Source organism: Lonchura striata, chromosome 17 (assembly GCF_050655825.1).
Source record: "Lonchura striata isolate lonStrDom1 chromosome 17, ASM5065582v1, whole genome shotgun sequence".
Taxonomy (NCBI): domain Eukaryota; kingdom Metazoa; phylum Chordata; class Aves; order Passeriformes; family Estrildidae; genus Lonchura; species Lonchura striata.
This window is the reverse complement of record NC_140719.1, coordinates 13,455,894-13,478,822: the sequence shown is the minus strand read 5'-3', so window position 1 is coordinate 13,478,822 and position 22,929 is coordinate 13,455,894. Positions and strand designations below refer to the sequence as shown.

At 46.9% G+C, this 22,929-nt stretch overlaps 1 protein-coding gene across 2 annotated transcripts in view; it reads right to left on the bottom strand.

The window, feature by feature from the left end:
• The window catches only part of NEK6 (NIMA related kinase 6), a 45,317-nt gene extending 28,414 nt beyond the window's left edge, over window positions 1-16,903 (bottom strand). Inside the window, exons 1-2 of one of the 2 annotated variants that reach the window (XM_021543695.4) lie at window positions 16,797-16,903; window positions 473-597 (exon numbers count right to left, since the gene is read on the bottom strand). In XM_021543695.4, the coding sequence (XP_021399370.1) occupies window positions 473-565 (93 nt within the window). In that variant the 5' untranslated portion in view covers window positions 566-597; window positions 16,797-16,903. The remainder of the gene's footprint in view (window positions 1-472; window positions 598-16,796) is intronic. The other variant, XM_021543694.4, reaches the window with a different exon arrangement.
• Window positions 16,904-22,929: the final 6,026 nt, after the last annotated feature.

The following is a 22,929-nucleotide window of genomic DNA, read 5'->3' as shown; positions in this document are numbered from 1 at the left end:
GTATGGACAAAATACATTGCAGGATGAGTTCCAGGGACTCGCAGAGAGCCTACGGGTCCATGTAGAATGAGTTTTTTCTTTTATCTGGTAATTACTTCTTCAGCACTTACTATAAAAAGAGATAAAATACATTTAGTCACTTACACAACAATCTATTTTACTTTGGCCTTTTCTTCAAAGACTCAAAGACAAGAGAAAGCAAACTCAATATGTTTTCATAAGGTAATTTAAAAACACTTGCTTTAAGCAAAATTTAAACTATTTCCTTTTTCTCTTATTATAATCAAAAAAGTGGGTTCAGGAAACTGGCTGGCTGGCAGAATCCCAAATTGGATATTCCCTAAAACTGCTATAACTGCACTAAAAACAAAAGGAGGGGGGCAAAGGCAGCTAAATGCTAAGAAATCAGGAGACCTTTATGGAACGAAGGTAAGCAAAGACAGAGGGGGACGGATCAGACACCCGCACTCACCTGAGGATCATGCTGGAATTCCTGCCCCGGCAGCTTGCACAGAGGGTTGTTCTGGTCCCCTAGGTGATGAGGATGGTTGTGCTGCCCTTCCATGGTATCATACCAAACTCTGCCTCTCGGCTCTGCTGGGGCAAAAGAAAGGGGACAGGTTGGTGTCTGCCTGCCCAGCCGACCCGGGGCTGTGCCGAGGGGCTGCAGCAGCAGCAGGAGCTGGGCCCTCCCTTCCCCAGCCCGGGCTGACAGAGCAGGGCAGAGCCACTGCTGAAAGGCCCAGCAAAGGGCAGAGCCCCTGCCTGAACCAACCACTGCTGGTACTGTTAACAGTCAACAAAAGAGCAGAAAACAGGTTTAGTCAGTCACTGGTTTGTTATCTACTGAAGACACGGCTTTTGTCATCTCTAACAGTATCTCCTGTCACTTCCCCAAGGACTCATGGTCGCCAGTTACTCAGGAGACATCTCAAAAGGTCTGCCCATCTCCATTTGTAAAACAAAAATGACAAAGTCCCTCCAGACTGCTGCCACTTTCTTTGATCAAAGACAACAAAAGTTTACCCACAGTCTTGCTTTCCCACCCCCAAATTACAACTTTTATGCAGATTTGCAAAACACAGGAAGCAGGAGCTATATTGGCTTAAACGAGACTGAAGTGTTGTAGGAACAACAGACAAACAAGGGAAAATTCCATGAATTAATTCCTTTGCTGCAGTTTCAGGCCAGCTCAACACAGTAATCAGAAATGAGAATTTGCTCCCATGCAAAAATGGCACCAGAACATGCAGAAGTTGCAAAGAGCTCCCCAACAGGCAGCTGAGCCATTGCAGTGCTAGATCAACACTGTGATCCCAGATTAACTAATTCTCTGGCACAGGGCTGTGCACACATTTCAGGAACACCGTGGGCAACGGTGACAGGGCAGCTGTGGGACACCTCCTTTGCCTGCAGAGAAAGAAGAACTGAAAAGACCCAGATTTTCCAGCCCTTCTAGGAAATAAAACCCATACTTGAACCATTTGTGTTGAAGCCTGACTCAGGGACAAACTCTGGTAATTCTATCAGCTGCTCAGGGAAGCAGGACTGGGTCACAGCACTCCCTGCTCCACACCAGCTCCAGGCTTTGGCTCCAAGCAAAGTCAGGCCCCAAAATACAGTCACAGCACTTACACAACACCCACAACAAATACACCCCCTTCTCTTCCTCACAAAGGGCCACACACAGGTTTTTGGTTATCCCTTACCCACACCCTATCATTCCCAGATGCATCATTCCTGTCCTTGGCACTGGCTGAAGCCTAATGGAGACAAGGGAAGATTTAGTGGCCAACACAAGCATTTGCAGAAACTTATTTCAAGAGTTTTGGCAAGTATTCATTCAGTGAAAGAACACAACTTGACCTCATTAGTGTATTAATAGTGTGTGCCTGGCACTTGGGCAATGACTAAGTCTTAATTTAAAATACAAAGGTATTTTAAATATTTGTGGCACTGGGGGAGAAAATATGATGCAGAAGAATTTCTGCAGCAAGTAGTGCTCAGTTCTTTTAACAGTTGTCTGTGAAATAAACCCTTAGCTCCAGCAGATCTTTCCCACCACCAGCTACCAGAACACAGGGGGAAAGCAGTCAGAGGCTCTTCTCATGTCTCAAGCAAATGAACCCTCACTCTGACAAAAGAGCTGCAGCTCCTGCTACATTACACAGGTGAACACATGGGTTGCTCTCAATAAAAACAGTTTTCCAAAGCCAGTACCATGAAACTCTAGTGGGGGAAGGAGAATCACTGCTACTGTGAAGAAGTTTGATTTTAAGATCTTTTGTCTCAAGTATCTGTAGGTTTATTAGTAACCAGGTGAAAATACCTAGATAAAACTATGTCTCCATATTTACATTAAAGTGCCCTATGAAATGCCTACCTTATGTTATACTGCTGGAATTATCTTAATTATTTTATTATTCAAGATTTGGAGAAAGGCAGTTTACTTGAAGAGAGAGCCACGTGTTCTCTCTCTTCCAAGTCCACAGGCACAGAGCAAACCCTGGTTCCAGCACAGGAACCTGGACATGCCCATTCCCAGCCCCAGCCCGAAGGTACACCCAGGCAGCACCACTCAAGTGTCTGCAGCCTAACACTGACCAAACTGGGCATCCACTGTGTCCTGCCTTCCAGAGGACCAATGCTCAAGGACAGGGAAGGGATTTACTTCTGGACAGGGGAAGCTGAATGATCTGATCCCAGCCCAGACTGGGCATTCCCAAGAGAACCATCACAGGAAACTCAAGGAGCAATAACCCCTCGCTGTGAGGGAGAACCAGGGGCAGGCAGGTCACAGCCCAGGAGAGCCCACCTGCCACAGGGATGGGCAGGGCAGGATCTGCACTCGGGCACTGCTTGTTTGAAGTGCTACAGCTGGAGGCAGAGGAAGGAGTAAGAACAAAATAGCAGCTTGGAAAAGAGATCCAGCAGAGCTCACATGACAGCACGGAGCCCACTGACACCTCGGGACAGCGTGTCCTGCCCCAGGCTGTCAGCTGGGCTATTCCGGGCTGTGGCACTGGGCAGGGAGAGAGAAGGGGAATCCCCGGGAAGGGGCTTCACAGAGGCTCTTCAAGTAGCAGCCAACAACACACAGGCACTGCACCACATCAGAAAAGGTACAAGGTACACTCTTAACACCGGCCCATTTTTACTTGACATTGTCTTAGCTCTGCACTATTCCTTTTATTCCTGCTTCCAAATTTCCTACAAAGTTCTGCAGTATCGCACATTTTCACACTGAGTCTTGACTATGACTGTAAATCAAAACATCTTTAAATTGCATGAAGCATCACATAGCTTTCCAGAAAGTGAATAAAAGAACAGGATCATCATTGCCATCATGTGAAAATGGCCACAACCCACATGGGATGAACAGCTCCTTCTCCCACACTACTGTCACCTTACTGCTGTACAGTTATTACTCCATGCAACGGCACTCACAGGTAATCTGGAGTTTTTCCAAATACAGGGAAAACAAAAACCTTCTTGTGCAGCCAGCTCCCCTGTCACATCCCCAGCTGCAATTCCTCTCCGGGGGTACCCAAGTGTCCTTACACCTAATCAGCAGAAAGCACAACACAAAATCCCATCAAACCCCTGATACCTTGCAGGTACCTGACAGGTGGGATTCTCAGGGCAGAACAGCCCAGGGCACCTGGTAGCAAAGGCCAGGATCATTAGTTACAAGACACTCATTAAGGAGCAGAACCTCATCAGCATCCTGGCATTCAGTCCCAGCCGCCCTGGTGCCCCGGGTGCTCCTCGGCAAAGCAGCTGTGACCAGTCTGATCGGGTATCACCATGTGTCTCAGGATGCCTCCAACTCAACTGCAGGCCAAATTATTTGCTCCCAGATGTATAATCAACATGACAGGACCGTGCACCTCTCGAGCAGGCAGCAAAGCAGCAGCTTGTGTTCAGTGTTACAACCGCTTTCTGTACCAGCACTTTTCACCTTCCTGCAAGACACAGCAGCTGCTCTGTGTGCCCCGTGCTCAGCGCTGCTGCTGCCCACCACACACACACATACACATAACCGAGTGTTAAAGCACTGATATGTCACATAGACAAATCTGCTTTCCCCCTCAGTTACTGTATGTCTCTCTTATCCTTCCACACAGGGACTTGTTGGGGAGCCAAGTAGGTCTGTTTGGGTACCTTGTGCAAAACAAACAGAAACAAAACAGCAAGTCATATATGGTTCCAGAAATCCACAAGTTGATTAAAACCAGTCAAGCACACGACTTAACCTACTGCACAAAGGTCCATCTTTTACCACAGAGGTGAGTTGCCAGACACAGGAAGGCAGCAGTGCACACCCAGCAGGCCCCCAGCAGGCTGCAATACCCGCAGGGACGCGCTGCCCTGGGAGCCAGGCTGCCTCTCCTCCCAGAGCCACTGTGCTGCTCACTGCAGGCTCCCCAAAGGCTGCAGCAATGCAAACTGTTTTACAGAATGAACACAACCACATCAGCACCACTTTCTTCCTCTCGGCTGCCCAATAATATTCTTCCTCTTCCTTGCTCATAAAATAAATCTGCCAGGATACTCTATGAGATTACTATATATTTAAATGATGATCTAGGCTTATGATTACATTATCGCTGTGGTTCAGGGTACGTGCTCTGGGGAAGGCAGCCCAATCCTAGGAGAGTATTATTTTTGAGTGACTTTTATTGTCCATTACTTTACACCATTTCTGTCACAGCTATGATGCCTGGTAGGAATAGTTCACAACAGAAATATCTTTGTCGTTAGTATTCTCATTGCAATTTAGTCAGATCAACCTTTAAATCTCATCCATCATACTGAAGAGCTTTGGCAAAGCGAGCACAGTAATATATGCTTCCATGCAAAACCTAATTACAGGCTAGGTTAAAAAGCCTAGCCTGTTCCTTCTGCAGTGCAAGGTGACAGGAAATCCTGAGCATCCCTTGGTTTCTCACTCTCTCTTTTTGCTGGTGAAGTGCGTAACCCGTTCATTACAGCAGACTGATTCTGTCTGGCACATGACAAACTTACTTGAACCTAACAATTAAACTTCTGACAGCGTTTCCAAAAGCAGAGAGTATTTACTGTAAATGCCTGACAATTTTTTTCCTCTCTGCTCATCTCTCTCAACAGTCACCTCATGATGACTGGAAATTACCATAAGCAAATAGCAGTCTAACATCCAAAAAACCCCTCATGTTAATGTGAAATACACACCTGCCAACACTGAAAAAAATATGAATATGAATGTTAAATGAAACAACATGAGGAACGCCACTGAAATGCTTGAGGAGAGAACACTGCAAGAGCACAGTTAGAGAATGTGATTCAGTAAAAAACTGCCCAGCAAGAGCTGCCTGTGGACGGTGGTGGTCATGGCATGGCCACCCCTGCCCTGAGAGAGGGAGTGGAGCCTCTCTCAAGCAAAAACTGTTAAACAGAGTCCAGTAAATCACCCAGAAACAGTTTCTGAATTTCAGGCCTAGCATCATGATGAAACTGTGTCTACAGAGTCACACACACATTACAGTGTGAGTTACCTGCAATCTATAACCCCCTGGGAAGGACAAGGGTCCTTGTAACTAACTGACCACTGAAGAGAAGAATGGTGGTTTAGTCACACCTCACATTTCAGAGGGTTGGATTTACCCTGAGAGCAGGTGCAGATGGGTTTCTGTTAAGACTTTGTGCAAACCAGATTTTCAACAGCCAGTAAGGGATGGGCTCCTCAAAGACCCCAAATCCACTAACTGAGAATGTTTTAGTGAAATGGCTGAAAAGCCCTGGAGCTTTTTCATACCCTGTCAACAACTGATACTCATTAAACAAATGCTGTGACAGACACCATAATTCACTGTTCTATACCTAGAAGCAAAATGACATTAAGTCAACTATTTAAAGCTACGCAGAGTCATCTCTCTGTGGATGTCAATAAAACAAATGCTTCCTGCCAATAATTAACTGTATGAAACATCCCACTCTGTTTCTAATCACTACCCACACCCAGCTCAGGTCCATATTCCCATTCTAAGCAAGCAACATTATAACTTCAAACACTCAGTCTTCTAGTTTGGGGGAAAATCTAGTACAATGGCTAGAAAATAGCAAGGTTGAGCAGAGTGTGCTTGGCTGGATCACTGTGTTTGAGGATGCTACTTGTTCTCTCAAATGTGTTGTATTAGCTCATTTCAAGTGCCCATAGTGCCCATCTCTCACCAGGTAGGCAGGTAGCTTACTTCTAATTTTAGTTTTAAGTTTTAACTGAGTTAAAGGTTGGGTTTTGTTTGGTTTTTTTTCCTGTGTTGTAGTTCCAGCTCTCTAGAACTTGATCCTAAACCAAAAACCATAATTGTTTAAGTTTCTGGAAACATTTCAGATGCTCTGCAGATCCATCCATTCCAAGGGGTGGTTTCACAGGGCTCCTACTAAACAGCTCCAGGAACAGTGCCAAGAGCACTTGGTGATTCATATTTTAAGGTAAATGTTCCTTCTCAGCAGCTTAGCTGGACTATTCCCACCCCTTCTTTCACTGCACTCAATTTCCTAGTACAATACCATATGTAAGTATTTATGTGTGATGTTTGTGTAGGATGTAAACATCAAATACATATTCACATCCAAAACTGAAGATGGAGAGCAGTCAGCAGCATTTAAAGGGACAATACTTCCTCTGAAGAGGTGATACATGGTACAGCAACAGCAGGTTGCACTCCTCCCCTACCAGTTTTCACTTAGGTGTGTTTCAGATAAAGTAACAAGTCAACTTTAATTTATATCCTTGCAGTTGCAATTCTGAGCCCTCCAGAACATTCACTGTATTCATTTTTATCACCTTTGAACAATTAGAGCCAGATCTCCCAAGCCACCACTGCTGGTAACAAAACACATGTCAAAAATAAACACATACCAAATCTACCTGGAATTTTATTTTATTGCTTACCAAGCATGCAACAACATGCTCACGTTTTAATTTACAATGCCATAAAGCTTTCAAACACGACGCCAAATTATTTAAGAACACTTCTGTTATCCTTCTTGGAATTCATTCATTTCTGATGAAGGGAAGATTAAATATAGGCTGGAAATATATTCATAATGTAAATGTTCACAGAAACTGCCAGACATTCTCACATCATTAAATGCTAACTGAAATGAGTCCCATCTCGTGGAGCCACGGAACACACGCTGTCTGTACCAGCAGTGCCACCTCCATTCCAGGCTGGCTCCTGGCACAGGAGGGAACCATCTCACTGCACCCCCAGCCAGGTGACAGTGACAGCTGAAATACAGCTCCACTCTCCAGCAACATCTGAAGAGCCCCTGTCAACACAAACAGCCAAAACTCAAGCACTTGGGCAAAAGGATTGTTCTGAGGCTCTGAATCTAAACCTCTCAGTCTAAACCAACTCCTAAAATAAGTTTCTACCACACATAACAAAGAATCCAAACTGCTTCCACAGCTGGTTCCTGTAAGACATCTTTAGTGACCACCCATCCCACACAGAAGCACAGGTGAACAGACCATCTTAAGGCAGTAAGACAAAGCATGAACTAAGATCCAAAGTTAAACAAAAAAAAATTGAATCAGCTCTGCTGCTACAGGGCCAAACCCTGAACGTGGGATCCATTCAGCCCAGCCCGTCCTCAGAAAGTTTAACAAAGTTTTCTATAAGTCTTTATGTACATACGTGATTGGAAGCACCACCACTTAGCACGTACAAATAACTTTAATTAGAATGCTTCCAAGCGCTCAAGAAGCATTAAGTAAACATCACAAAAATACTTCTGAAATACTGCTGTAATTTCTGAAATGTTTGAGAAAGGTAGATCAAAGTACAAGAGCAAGCCCATGTCAGATGGGCTCAAAATCCACAAAACCTGCTGTAACCAACTCTGCTCATGCAGCTTCTCTCTGCAGCTGTGCTGCTGGCTATTAAAGACTCAAATTATATCTCTAATCCAGGGAAAAGGAGTGGAGAAAAATAGAGATATATGTTCCCCCAACTTCAAAACATCGGAACAACAGCTTGAAGTATTTACATTTCCCATAATCAGAAGGAAAAGGAAACGATGCTGAGAATTGTGCAGCCCAGCCAATCCAAAGATTCATGTGATTCAAATCCAAAAGCAACTTCAAAGCCACCTTATAAAACTCTACCCCAAATGTGCAGGGAGCCAGATGTTGGCATCACAGGAAGTGCTTTCACAGCATCTGGATGCTGCAAGGAACAGCCAAACGGAAGCAGAAACTCTTCTCCATGTAAAAATATTTAACATTTCTCTACTTACAAAAATAGCTATGCTAGAAATAGCATTTGTGGTTTTTCTGCCCCCATATAACTGGGATGGAAAAGTAAGTGAGACTACATTATCAATATTGCTACCAGATAAAAGTCAGCTTGCCTGCACATTCCTGAGTACCTGGAACCAATGGCACAAGCTTTCCAAAAACTCATGCAGCTCTTTAGTTCATATGCCCACTTCTGTACCCCTGCATGTACCACAACTCCACCTTCCCTTCCCCATGGGCACAGCTGTCCTTAAAGAACAAGATTCATTCACCAGTACCTTGCAGATCAAGGCCACAGGGTAAAACTAAGATCTGTTCTTTATAATGTCTGCAGAGCTACTTTTATTACTTATTTTGATGACAGACAGGGTTAATGAAGTTCTTGCAGAGAACTCTCCCTTTCCTGGGCTAAATGCCCAAATTCTTTCAGGATTCACAAGACTTGTCTATTTAAATTGGGTCCAATTTTTTTTCCCCACAGAAAGGCCTGCACAGAATGTTCTGAAGAGAAGCTGGGAATTAACCTTTCAAGAAAATGATAACTAAATGTGCAAGCTCTGGATAAGAGACAAATCACATTTCCCACTGTATTCTGCCCTCTGTAACAATTTTCTATTGCTCTAATAAGCTTCAGTGTTGAAGCATAAACTCAGTAGTATCAGATTATTAAAAACCATGAGCTTACTCATGGAAGCAAAAGTCCTGCCCACCCTGCGTTTCTTTCCCAACCTCCCCAATGCTGACACCTCATTAATACCTGTGAATAACACACTACAACTCATCAAAAGAAATTTTTCAAGTCCAGCAAAATCCAGGTGCAGCTATGCCTGACCAGGGAAGTTGGAAGCCACGTGGCAAAGCAAGTGCAAAAGCAGAACAGTCCCTCTTCCTGCATTAGTGATGAAGTAGAAAAGCTAAAATAAGACATTACAGTCACTTCAAAGTGCAAACCAGGGGAATAAAAGAAATCCCAATAAGTCAGTCACAGAGTAAGTTATTGCATACCTTAATATACAAAGAACTAAGTGCAAACACAGGTAGAGAACCATCCCCAACACTGTTTACTCTTGCACGGTAAAGTTCTTACATCTGACACAATGTTATAAATTGAGTAATTGACCCACAAGGAAGTAAAGAGCTCAAGAGAGTTAAAAATTACCCTATAAATACCATAAAGATTAACAGGTTTGTAATACCCACCCAAGAAGCGCTTACTCTAAGTAGAATGATTATGAACACACAGCAAGAATATTTACTCCATGGCCCTGAGTTCAGTATATACAGACTCCACAAAAGGCAGCACTGCTTCTTAATACAGTGACAGCTGAGAGTCACTCCTTAGGCTGCCCAGCTGATTAAAGGGTGGCACACAGACACTCAGCAGTGACTTACTTGGTTCCTTTAAATACACTCATGTATTTTTAAAACCTTTTAATTGTTTCTTGGGGGTTTTTGTTACAATTTAATATTTCTGAGACTTTCATCTTTTTACAATTCTGATAGAAGAGCTAATGAAATACCAGTAGCTCAAAGAATGAATGAGAATCTCCATGAAAGAGGAAGGAATTTTTGTGGTCATGTTTGGTATGTATGTACCCTGAAACCCTTCTCTTGGGGGAAAGAAATCTTAAAATATCTAGAGCTTTTCTCCCTGTCTCCTCACTGCAATGACAGAGATTTGTCCCAAGAACTAGAACCCACCACAAACCCTCCAAGAGAGCTTCACATTCAGAGTGCTCCTTTGTAGGAAACAAAATGTTCCAACAAGGAGAAAACTCATACCTTTTCAGGATGGCAGCAACAGGTGTCCACAAGGTTAAGAACAGGACAAGACACTTCAACCGAAATTCCTGAAAGGAGCGTATTGAATGTACTTTGAAGCTGTCAAGGGCATTCCCCAATTACTGCACCTATTATTGCTGCAATTACTGCAGCTATGCACCTCTCCAACTCCACAATTTAAAAATCACCAAGAAAAAAGTACACTCCCAAGTCAAAGGGGAGAGTTGGCTCTAAGGAAAGAAGAAAAATTGGAATTTACATTATCCTGCATCACTTGAGGCAGGAGACAGTGGCGGTGTAGGAAGTGAGTAGCACTGAGCAGGGGTGAAGGAGCTCAGGCTGTGCCACCCCCAGCACCCCAGCTCGCAGAGGCAGCAGTCCCAACTGCCCAGCACTGCTCTCCTGTCAGCAGGGACTTAAAGCTCCACTCCATGCACACCATGAGCTTTTAACAGGCTGGTGGATTCTTCCCACCCCACAGCAAGCGGGCTTCCCAAAGACCCAACGACAAAAGGAACCGGAGAACAGGATCTGTCACTGAGCTCCACAAAATGAAAGCCTTGCAAATCCTCCCCAGGGTGTGGAGCAACACCTGCTCTGTCAGCAGGCTCAGCTGGGACAGGGTCACAGCCCTTATCAGTGCGGTTTCTGGTCCCTGTAACACCACCCACGTGGCGAGGAGATCGTGATTCATTTGGAGACACTGCGTGGAGGAGCAGGATGGCAACAGCCTCCCCCAAAGGGACAGCACAGCCAGCTCCAGAGAGTCCCACCACATCAAACACCGAAGGGTGTTTGGGCTGAAAGGTGGGAGGATGCACTGAAACAAGACACAGAAACCTCCCCTGGAAGGTCCCTCAGGTCTGCTGGCAGTGCTGCCGTGGCTGGTGGGGACACTGACAGCCACTCACTTTGGAAGTGCTGTGCACTGCAAAATGTTATCACCCTGCTCAGAGGGGAATCTCTGCCCTTTTCTCCAGCACTGCCACACTCAGGTTTTTCACCCTTGGTCCCTCCAGCTTGGCTGGTTTGGGAGAGGTGTGAGTTCACACTTCCCCACATGTCCTCCTACCACCAGGAGCACCGCTTGGGAAATCAACATTTCAACACCATTTCCAACTGATGTTATATGAACAATCCATTCATCCATCCATCTACTGAATTCATAAAAAAGCCTGTCACACCTTGAATTGAGATGAACCCACCCAGAGGTGCAGCCACATCCAGTTCGGGGAGCTGAGGCAAGCAGAGACCACTGCTCCCAACAGGGAAATCTCAACAGCTTCACAGAGAGCTGCTTCAGACTACAACCCAAACTACTTTGATAAAACAACAAAATAAATTGCCTTCCTAAATCAAATGCATTGATCTGTCCAGACTGGTGCCCAAGGTCTGTCCAAGGGCAGGGGATGGACTGGAACATACTTTGATTCATCATGTGAAGCACATTTCAAAGGTTGGAGTCCAGAACTGGAGACCAAAGTCACTCAAAACAAATAAGCACAAAAACTTTAAGTGCCTAAGAACTGTAAAATGCCTATAAATAGTCCAGAGGGGTTAAAACAAGAAAGACGGCAAGGAAATCACTACAAAGGAGACAGCTGGACGCCAACAGCAGCAACAACTTTGTCATTTAAAAAGAATGATCTTACCATCTTCTGCATTTTGTGATCTGACATGTCAAAAATATTTTAATAAGTTTATAATTGCCATGGTGAACTAGCTCATAGAACAATGAACTAGCACATCCAATTTATAATCCCAAACTTCATGCAGTTCTGCGCAAAACCTCAATTTCTGCCATCTCAAGATCTCAGCATAAAACACTCAATCTTAAACCTATGTTCTTTCAGATATACTTACATCTGGACTTGACTAAAAATGTGGATTTGCTATTTCTAAACTACCTGATTTTCTTGGGTGAAACTCAGTGCAAGCACAGGACAGACAATACCGCCTGATCTTACCAAAACACAGCAGACTATAGAAGTCATGAACTACCTGCAAGGCTTTTTTTTTTTTTTTTTTTTAAGATGCAATAAATAATACATCTGACTGCTTAACAAGCATCTGTGAGGTTTCAAGAATGCTTTGGAGTACAAAATTCCCAGGGTTGCATTCACTTACACCACTTGGTTTCAAATAGAACGAGTCTGCTGTCGGTTCACTTAAACGTGTAACAGGAAACTCAAATTTGACTAAAAGGCTGTATTACGTTACTACAGGGTTTATATGGAAACCTTTTTAGAAGGAAGAAGCTAAGGGTTTTTTTCCTCTCCCATCTGCGACAGACAGCTGTTCACTGCCTGGAATCTCTGATAGCAGACACTTAAAGTAGCACCAAGCTGAAGTAAATAATTTAGAAATCAAATTTCTTTAATTGTACTGACACTGTAAAATTATTTGCAGTTTATTGTATCATGCCATGTTATAAGCCATGTCACAAGACTTAACACTGGGAGCCACATATACTGTTTTAGTAGAATACAAAATACAGCTTTTTGCTGAAATATTTTAAAATGTTAAAAACAATCCAAGAGACTTCTCATGTGTGGACAGCAATGGCACTTAAAGTGAGTCCAGATGTTTAAATACTTAGCACAAGTTAGAACTTGAAGTAATCTTGATTCAATTCAAGGTGCTTATAAAAATATGTCGAGATAGAAAAATACTTATCTACCTGTAAAAAGATCTGACTTTGCAGTGCTTCTGCATTTGAACCACTATTAAAAATGACTCCTTGTGCTTTTCTGTTTATAAACGAAGCTTTGCTTCCAGGCACTAGAACTGCCATTTGGTCACACACTCAGAACCTCAGTTCTACCTGTCCTACTCAAGACAGCAGCTCCCAGCCTAGCTTTAGAAACACACGCCTCCTCACCACCCCCAAAACCTGTGAGAAAAGAACTTTGAAGTACTTTGTGCAGTTGAATTTTCTACATAGTTTAGACATACTGCAGCAATTCCAAAAAGCACTATGACTTTTAAGTCAGACCTAAATCTAGACTTGGCATGCAAATGTTTTGGCTTCTGGGTTTTTTTTCTTCATAAAGAAAAATACTGACTGTGCCAACATCACCTTTCGGTTTGAACACTTTGAACTCTTCTTTCACCTCCTAGATGCTACATTTCCCTCCATTTAACTTTAGAGACACAGCTCTGCAGTGAAACATGGAATTCACAAGTGAAGAGACCTGGGGTCCGGCCTGTTTCCAGGGCACACATCCCAGCCCCTGAAAGCAGGCTTGGATCCCTCCGTGCATCAGTCCCACCACGGGAAAAGGCAAGGACACAGCTCGGGAAAGCACCTCCTGCCCTTCCAGCAGCCACAAAGAGCCAAGCCTTCAGCTCTCTTATTTAATCAAGCTCCTTTTGGCTCCTTGGTTCCACAGCAGTTCCCTGAGAGCTGAGCCAGCCTGCAGGATGGGGAATGCCAGCCTGGGAACACCAGGGGAACCCTCCAGCCCGGCGGCAGCAGCTGTGTGCCCTGAGCCCAGCCGCTCAGACTGCCGGGTGCTGACACACCGACTCTTCCCCACTGCCCCATCACTGGAGATAAACTGCTCTTGTCTCCTGGAGTGCTCCCTGACCTGCCAGGGAAAGCAGCAGGGCCCTTGCTGAGTACTGGCATGGGCTTGCACTGAAAGCTTTACAAAGGGTGAGTACAATAAACACAGCTTAACAGCATTTGGTAACAGAAAAAACTATTTTCAAGGCCTCTGCCTTCAACAGGACAGTGTTCACTTTGCCCATTTTAGACAACCTTTAACTTCCATGTGATTTTGTACTGGGAAAGGCCACTCTGTCCAGTCCATGGACTGTGGCACAGGCACGGAGCCTCCTCTGCTACCGTGCCTGTCTCACAACCAGGAGCAGAGCAGGTCACCATCCTCTTGCTACATTTTCAGCATCTTCAGTGACAAGTGGTATCAAGGCCATCATAAACTATATTTCAGCTGCATGACTATTTAGGTTTTGCCTTCAATATTACAAGACTTTTTCCTGCATCTTGTATTTATACTGGCCACAATGACACATAACACATAATTTCCTACAAACACCCCAGAAAACACCTGGGGAGGTGTACATTGGGTTAGTCACCACCTGCCATAAAAGGTAAAACAGACTGGTTCAGTGAGTTTCCAAGACAAATGCAGGAGTGTGTGTCATGGGCAGAATGGCCATTCACGACTTCCCGAACCTTAATTCTGTGCTCAGACCATACAAAGCATCAAGACCACTCTCTCTATACAAGTGCTGAGCTGCAGTAAAACTGTGGAAGTTGCAATTAGAAACAGGTTTGCTCAGTGGTGAAGGTGAGCCCAGCTTCTAAAATGAGGTTCCACGTACTTACTGTTCTCATTGCTGAAGATTACCATGAGCAACCTCCTTTGCAACAAGAACCTCTAAGGACAGTAAGTCAGAATGACAAAAACTAAAGCCCAAGTTGGGCTATTAAATTAATTTTCCCTAAGGACCCATCTAAGCTTTCATTTAGGACAAAGCAAATGTCCTACAAGGCCCAGATTTCCACTTTTGTCATTTTGTTTTTGAAATCTTCCTGCAAGTACTTCCTCTGCTCCTCCAGCCACAGTTCCTTTTTTTCTTGCTTTAAATTCAGACTGAATACATTTGATTTCTCCCACCTGCCCCAGCTGTTGGCTGCTGCAGCCACAGGGGTTGGTCTGTTCTGCCAGGCTGATTGTTGTTATACATTTTTCATAGCCTTGAGGTCAAATATATTTTGCACCACATAAAGGAAGAAAAGATGCTAAAATATATCCACTAATTAATCCTTTACACATCTAGAAAGCTGCAGGTGCTCAGGAAGGGAACTTGTTGGTAACCACCCCCATTTTACAGCTAAGAGAGCAGAGGCAGAGCAGGAGAAAAACCCACATGGGCATTTCTGGCTCCTACCCCCCTTCAAACAAAAATACTCATTTTACTCCAGGTAAACAACAGCTCCTTCAATACACAAAAACCTTTCAAGCCATTGCAAGAACCTTTCAGACCAACAGGTAGGTGTGAATAAAGCCCAAAAACACGCTGCATGAGAAGCCTCAGAATCTCTATTTTCTCCAGTACAGCCTCAATAATCGCAAGAAAAGAGAAAAAGCCAGTGTAGGCTCAGTATTTTCAATGTATAATTCAGTGTTATAGACTGACATAAAACTTTTCAGGCAGGATCATAGAGGGCAAGTACTGCAAAAAAACCTGTTTCCCAATACAGGTTTGGGGTTCAAGTTATTCATCTTCATCTGGTTTTCTCCCAACAAAATGAACAGTGAAGAATTTGAAAAGGTATCTAAAAACATTCCAATTATGCATCCATCCTCTCTCACAAAATACCTATTTGTCAAGAGACAGAATTCCAGAGGAAGGAGGGGGAAATTAATCAAGCAGAAGCAGTTTATATATCACAGGTGTTAAGAAAGCAAAAGTTTGGTTCCACTCTGACAACTCCTTTGGGGTGACAGCAGTCACTCACACTCCATCCAGAATCTCACTTCCCACAGAAGACGCTCTTTTTCCACCATAATAAAAGTTTCTCACAGCTCCCATTTTTTTAGATCTCTACGAGACAGAACCAGAGGAAACAGGCAGCAACAGTCTTATCTAAAAGCAGTTCCTTCTTTTTTTCTGTTGTTGCTTAACAGAATATGACTGTCACAAAGAATGTCTACAGGAAAAAAAAAAAACGGTGGAAAGAGTTTGACTCAATGTCAAGAGATGTCTCAAATGTAAAAGCTGTAGAAATGCTGCAGAAGTTAAATGGTTGCTTACAGTGATTCATAGAAAATGAACTTTTAAAGGAGACACAGAACTGACAGCAAGACAGTCACAATGTGTCAGGAACTTGCATCACTGGACTTCCAATTGCTACAATATTTCCTATCAAACTACTTCTTCTGCAATAATGCCATAGGCAATCACCATGGGCAGAGTTATTCCATGTGTGCGAACAGGCAGACAAACAGATGGGCTCAGAAAGTCACCGTTATTCTAACCAAGCATAAATCACACTTTGGAGGGAAAAGATGGTATTTGATAGTTCAGCTCTACCATGTGCTCTCTCCAAAGCCATGTGCAATCCTCCGGCACGGGGGCTCCCGCGGGGTTCCCTCCTTTGGAGAGAGCGCGGCAGAGCGCGCCCCGGAGAGGCAGCGGGACCGGGGGCTCGCCACGATCGGAGTCAGGAGACCCCAGCGTGAGGCAGCCGGGCAGGGTCTCGGGGCCTCCCGCACACCCCGGGGCTCTCTGCGCCAAGCCCGGGAGCCCCAGCGAGGAGACGAACGAGCACATCCCGGGCCCGGGGGGGCGCGGGGCCGGGAACGGCTCCTCCGGGGAGCGTGAGCTCGGAGCACAGCTGCTGGAACGGAAAAACCCCCCAAGCCTCCCCAAGCCTCCCCAGACCTCCGAGCGACACCAGAGCGCGCAAACGCTCGTGTTTGCACCACGGTCCCAACTTCGCTCAAGTCGCAAGGCCGCCGCTCGGCCCGCCCGGCGGCAGCGGGGCTGACCCGCCCGGCGCCGCTCCCGGCCGCTCCCGCCCGAGCCCCGCCGCCCGGAGCCCCCGCTCCCTCACGGCCCCCGGCGGCCCCGCCGGCGCGCCCGCTCGATCCCCCCGCCGCCCCTCGCTCGGTCCCGCGGCCCAGCCGGGGCCCGCGGCGGGCGGGCACAGCCCCGGCCCGGCCCGGCGGAGCGCGGGGCCCCGTGTGCTCACCTGCGGCGCGGCGGAGGCGCGGCGGTGCCGGCGCGGGGGCGCGGGAGCCCCGCAGGACCGAGCGAGCGGCGCCGCGTCCCGCACGGAACTTGGCCGCGCGCGCGCCCGCCCCGCGCTCCCGCGCACGCGCCGCCGCCGCTCGGGCGCGCGCGCCGCCGCTGCCACGCAGGCCGGGCGGGGGCCGCGCGCGGGGGCGGCGCGTGCGCGCTCGGCGCCACCTGCGACCCGCACCTGGAGCGGCCGCGGGGCTCCGGCACCGGCACCGGCACCGGCACCGGCACCGGCACCGCCACCGGCTCCGCCACCGCCACCGGCACCGGCACCGCCACCGGCACCGGCACCGCCACCGGCACCGGCACCGGCACCGGCACCGGCTCCACCGGCACCGCCACCGGCACCGACACCGGCACCGGCTCCGCCACCGGCACCGGCACCGCCACCGGCACCGGCTCCGCCACCGCCACCGCCACCGGCTCCGGCACCGCCACCGCCACCGCCACCGGCACCGGCACCGCGGCGCTGCCCCCCGGGACGGGGCGCTCGCGACTCTCCCCGCCCCGGCTCCCCGGGCCCGGGATCCCCTCCCGCCGGGGCTGCGGGAGGGCGGCCGGCACCGCTCGGCTCGGAGCGGGACCCCATCGCGGGTCCGGCCCAGGCGTTTCGCAGCCTCGAGCCTCAAGAGCGGCGCAGCCGAGTTCCTGCACCAACCGGCCTGAACGGGTCTGGCTCCAAAATCTATCCAGCTTTTGGGAAAGAAAATCCTCAATCAGCAGCTCAAGTCATGTATGAGTAGTCGGCATAAATTGAATTTGAACTTGAAATTCAACAGGTTTTTTTTCACAAGTGAACACGACCTTGGCAATAAACACAAACCAAACGAGCGGGTCTCAGCAATGGCCCCTGTGCGGCGGCAGGGCCTGGGACCAAGGCAATTGCTCCTATTTTGTCACCTGTTGTCAGTTTTGTCAGACTTTCGTGGAGATGTTTGCTGGTACGACTGGAAACTCCCAGTGCTGGCACAGCACAGTGCTAACACCAGCGAGCCCCAGAGAAGCTCACAAATGAAACACGCTGTGCCAGCAAAAGCACCTTTGCCGCTGAAACCATTTCCACACAGCCCTTTGCTAGTAAAAATCCTACTTTAAAGTGTTTTTTCTTCTTTTTAATCACTCCTATAGGGCAGACGAGCTGAAGTGCCCTAGCAGTGAGCAAGGAGCCAGTCCCAGCAGGAAGGGGAAGGGCAGCCCAGTGCACCCAGGCTAAGGCCGGGCACCCACCATGGAGCCATGCTCACGGGGCCCTGTCCTGCGGGACAGGACTGGTTTCACCCCGGTGCCCCATGGAGTCCCATGGTGCCCCATGGAGTCCCATGGTGCCCCATGGAGTCCCATGGTGTCCCATGGAGTCCATGGTGCCCCATGGTGTCCCATGGAGTCCCATGGTGTCCCATGGTGTCCCATGGAGTCCCATGGAGTCCCATGGTGTCCCATGGAGTCCCATGGAGTCCCATGGTGTCCCATGGAGTCCCATGGAGTCCCATGGTGCCCCATGGTGTCCCATGGAGTCCCATGGTGTCCCATGGTGTCCCATGGAGTCCCATGGAGTCCCATGGTGTCCCATGGAGTCCCATGGTGTCCCATGGTGTCCCATGGTGCCCCATGGTGTCCCATGGTGCCCCATGCCCTGGCCTCGCTGTCCCCCAGTCCCCGCAGGTGTGCTGCAGCTGCCTGCAGCAGGCGGTGGCACACGGTGCCGCCCTGCCCCGCAGCACCGGGGATTTGCTGTGCACGTTCCCCGGAGCAGCGGGAAAGGCCCCACTCTGCATTCTTGCATTCTCTGCCCCATGTTCCCGAACACGCAGCTTCCAAGGAAATGCCTGCAGCCCTCCTGGCGTGTTGCTGCTCTGTCCCCTCTCTCTCGACTGATTGCATCACCTACACCTACACCAGAGCTGTGGGGAACCTGCTGCCCAAAACATTTTGGTTCGAATAAGTCTCTTTTTCCAGCAGACTCCACTTACATACTTCAAAATAATCCTGTGTTTTACAGAAGCAGAAACATGATGGCAGATCTTTGCTCACATGGCTTTTATCCATAGAAACTCATACTTTTAAGAAAACCTTCTTGCTAAAGCAGTGCCACCTCCAGCACCCAGAGAGAGCAGAAACTGTGGTTCTTTGGGAAGATTTTAACTGTTTCTTCTGGAAACGTTGCTCAGCTTTGGCTTTGTTATAAAGCTGTTTACACCTAGCTAATACAAATTCACTGTGTTCACTTTGGGTGAGTATAAACAAGATCCAGGGGCTTGAGTTTCTGATACATTTAAGAGACAGTGAAAGCCGATTCTCCCTCCTGGAGCATTTCTGATGGCACAGAGTTTCTCTCCGGGGTGCAGATGCCTGCACAGCTCTGCAGTGCTTCTCACCAGAGACAGAGCAATAGACACAACAGATGGAAACTAAGAGGCCACCTGGTTTTAAAGCAAATCATATCATCAATCTATCAGTACAAAATCTGAAACATGGGAAAGTGCTTAGAGAAACAAAATTAATTCAATTCTTTTTCTCCAAACTCAATTTTCCCAAAGTCTGTTGATGTACCATTTGCAAAAATGCATTTCTTTCTCTTAAAATAAGAATGTCAGTGGATTGAGGTGGAAGAACTTAAGTGCTTTACATCAAAAGAACAACCAAAAAGTATCTATTGTTAGGCTGCCATAAGTTACCGTCTTTCTATTCAGTAAAGCTGTTTTTAAAAATCTGCTACATTCTTGTGCACAACTCCAAGATCCAGGTTTTTCATGGTTAAATTAGACAGACCAGACAGAATTAATTTAAATTATCAACAGCAATTCAGTTAAGAAAGAAAATTAAATTTCCTCAATTAAGTCTTGACAGAAATAGACTTTTGTTCATATCTGTGCTACAGTTCTGTGTGAAATTCTCTTTCAAACAACCCCTGAAGTGAGAACTTTCAGATGTTTACTTTACTTCTTATGTGTTTCAGGGTCTGTAAGAAGAGCCACAGATCAAGTCTCCTGGAGTATAAAAAATGTACTTTATACACACACATCTAAATGAGGATTGCATCATTCACAGATCCCAGCTAAGCATTTCATTTAATCAGTTAATTATTTTATACAGTTCAAGGATGGGTTGATGTACATCTTAATCTGCACTTCTTAAAACTGCACTGATTCAATTGTCCAAAGGAATTCTTAGTTGTTGCTATAAGTCTGTAAGGAATGGAGAATTACCTAAATAAAAGTATTTTAAATAACTGAGTTTAAATAACTTGTTTTTTAACCTAAAATACAAAGAATTAGTTTTTTATGCTTCTAATGCATATATAGCCAATACTCACAAGGTTGTAGAGCACCCACAGCCTCCTCACTATCTACAGCCCAATGTTGTAGCACTGACCCACTGGGAATGAGGCCACTTCCATGAGCCATGCACAGCAGGGGAGCACTGTAATATCAGGGGCTGAGAACAATAAACCAGGAACATTCCTGTGTTACTTGTGGGTATGGAGATTCACAAGTCCATTTTGGGAAAACTAGGAAGGATCTTGACCCAAATCTTTAAGGATTTTAAATCAACATGCAGTCAATTCGATTGATTTACTTTATTCTGAGAGCTAAATACAACTGTCATTGTATCCTTCATCCTCAGTCCGTTATCGATAAATTCCTGGCCTTACTGACTTAATATATGCCTATTGACTTATTTATTTTCCATTCCTAATAGCTCACAGTGAGCAGACTGCTAGGAGATCTTTTTCAGGGGAGGAAAAACAACACAACAAACAAACAAACAAACAAAAATGAAAACAATCCCAAAATAACCTTCTTCTTCCAATGTAAATGGTAAGAGTTTAAGGAGAGCCAGTGTTGCAGCAGTAGCTGGAGAAGCCAGGCTGTGGATTCCTCTTTCCACAGGCAGGGCTGCAGCTCCCTCCACGCAGGCCGAGTTCCACAGAGCGGCTGCAGCCTGCACGCTCCGGCTCAGATTTCCATAAGGTTGGGTCCCAGAGGAAGCATTAATGCTGAAGGAATGCATACCAGCGTGGAACGAGGCGAAAAGGCAGCACAAAATCTCTCCAACAGATTGCTCACAGAAACACCTCTTTTGTACCATATTTAAGATCTGTAGATTGATCTCATGAGCATTTGTGCAGCAGTTTAGTCTCAAACTGATAAGCGTGCTCCGAAAGGAGAGAAACAGAATCAAGGGAGATTAAAAAGCGTTGGTCTTGGGGAAGATAAGGAACCAGAGCCAGCACGTGACTCAGAAAGCGCTCCAGCCCGGCCGCCTGCGGATCTCATCAGGGAACCAGATGTGACCGGTGGCAGAATATCCTTCTCAGCGTGAGATCTGGAGGATGTGATTGCCATCCAGGAAAGGGGAGATGGGAAAGTATGATGGGGAAAATGGCCTTTTTTATAGAGTTTAATTGCTTAGAAGAAAGACACATTTTCCTTTAAAAAAGGGATGCTCAGAAACAGGCTCAGGAAGGTGTCTGGAGGAAGGAGCAGAAGGATTTTTCACATGGACAGAAAACTGAAAATCGCTTCCTCTTTTCTGGTGGTTGTGTGTTTGAAATGATGAAGTGGCAGCAAACAGTTCTCATTCATTTCTTTGGTCAGTTGAAACCAGGGTGGGGCAGTGCAAAAGAATGGGAAGAGGCCTATTGCCCTCTTCTCATAGAGCAGGAAATTGTGCATTTTCTTTCATGAATTTGCTTATTGTCCTGCGTGGAGAGGACAGCTGGGAGAGGTGTTTCATCCCAGTGGAGGGAACACCTCAGCCTTACCACACTCTCCTTGTCACACCCAGACTGGCTGCAGGGGTACCTACACCACCCCAACTGCAAGAGCTCAAAAGCATGAGCTCCACTTAGCCTCACAGGGGCTGTGGGGCGGCTGATACTGCTCCTTTTGTGTAAGGACAAGTGGAAGATGGAGTTTTCCAAGCACCCAGCCTTGTGGTTGCTGCTCATTTTGGGGTGAGGAGGAGGAAGTTTGCTGTACAGAGTTGGAGCTGGGACACAGAGTAAGCTATGTGTCCTGCACAGACAGGTAGCACTCACTGTGCTCTTGAGAGAGAAGGAGCAGTGGATGCCTTGAGTCAGCCCCAGCAAAGGGTTTGGAGGTGAAGCCTGTGCCCTCAAATCTGTATTCAGCAGAGCAGAGAAGCAGTGCAGGGAGCAGCGTGCTGGGGTGAGGCCCCCAGCAGCCTGTGCTGCCAAGCAGATGGGCTGCCGTGTTCTCCATCAAGTGCAGTTTTTAAGGTCATGCCTAGATAATGAGCATCACAGCACCCAAGCCTACAGATCATGAATATATGGATGAATATTGACTCATGCATTTTCCTTTCTGCAGCTCCATCCCTGGAGCTGTCCCTCTGCTCCAGCTGTGTGAGTCTGGAGCTGCCACTAACCACTGGTGCTAGAGCTCACCCTGCCCTTGCTGCTGGGCTTTGGAGCACCTTCATTCAGATGCCTCCCTCTCACTTCTGTGGCCAGGGTGTGAATGTGGCTCACTGGGCTGGGGCCACGGAGCAGCAGGGTAACTGCAGAGCCTGGGCTCAGGTGTGAACTCAAACCATATGTTAAGCTGATAGTGAAGATAAACCCTTCTAACTGCTTCATTATTGTGAAAGCAAGACACAAGCTTTATTGCTCTGTCTCCCTGTCTTCTTAATGAACTGCCTTATACAGTTTATATAGTGCTCCTGGTCATTAGTGAGGCTCAAATGCCTCCCCTTGAGCAGCCAGAGAAAAGGAGAGAAGAAATAAATAGAGAAAAGAGAAGGAGAAAAGCAATTGAAGCCAGATTGAGCAGCTCTGGCTTTAACAGTCCTAGGCCCTTCCCCTGCTTTCGCTGACATTCCTCCTGGTGACCTTTCCAAGTGTTCCGGGCGAGTTTCGCAGGAATGCGCAGCTCTGGCTCCGTGAGCTCGCCTTGTTACTCCCAAGGAGCTGGCACAGCTCCCCAGCTTTCACAGCCAGATGTTACGAGGGTGACCCTGCCAGACACTGCAGGCATGCACCTTCCCATTCCCAGCCCCTTGCATGGCGAATGGTTTCTGAGGAATCTATTCTGGGTAATCCTTTTCTTTTGTCGCCCTTC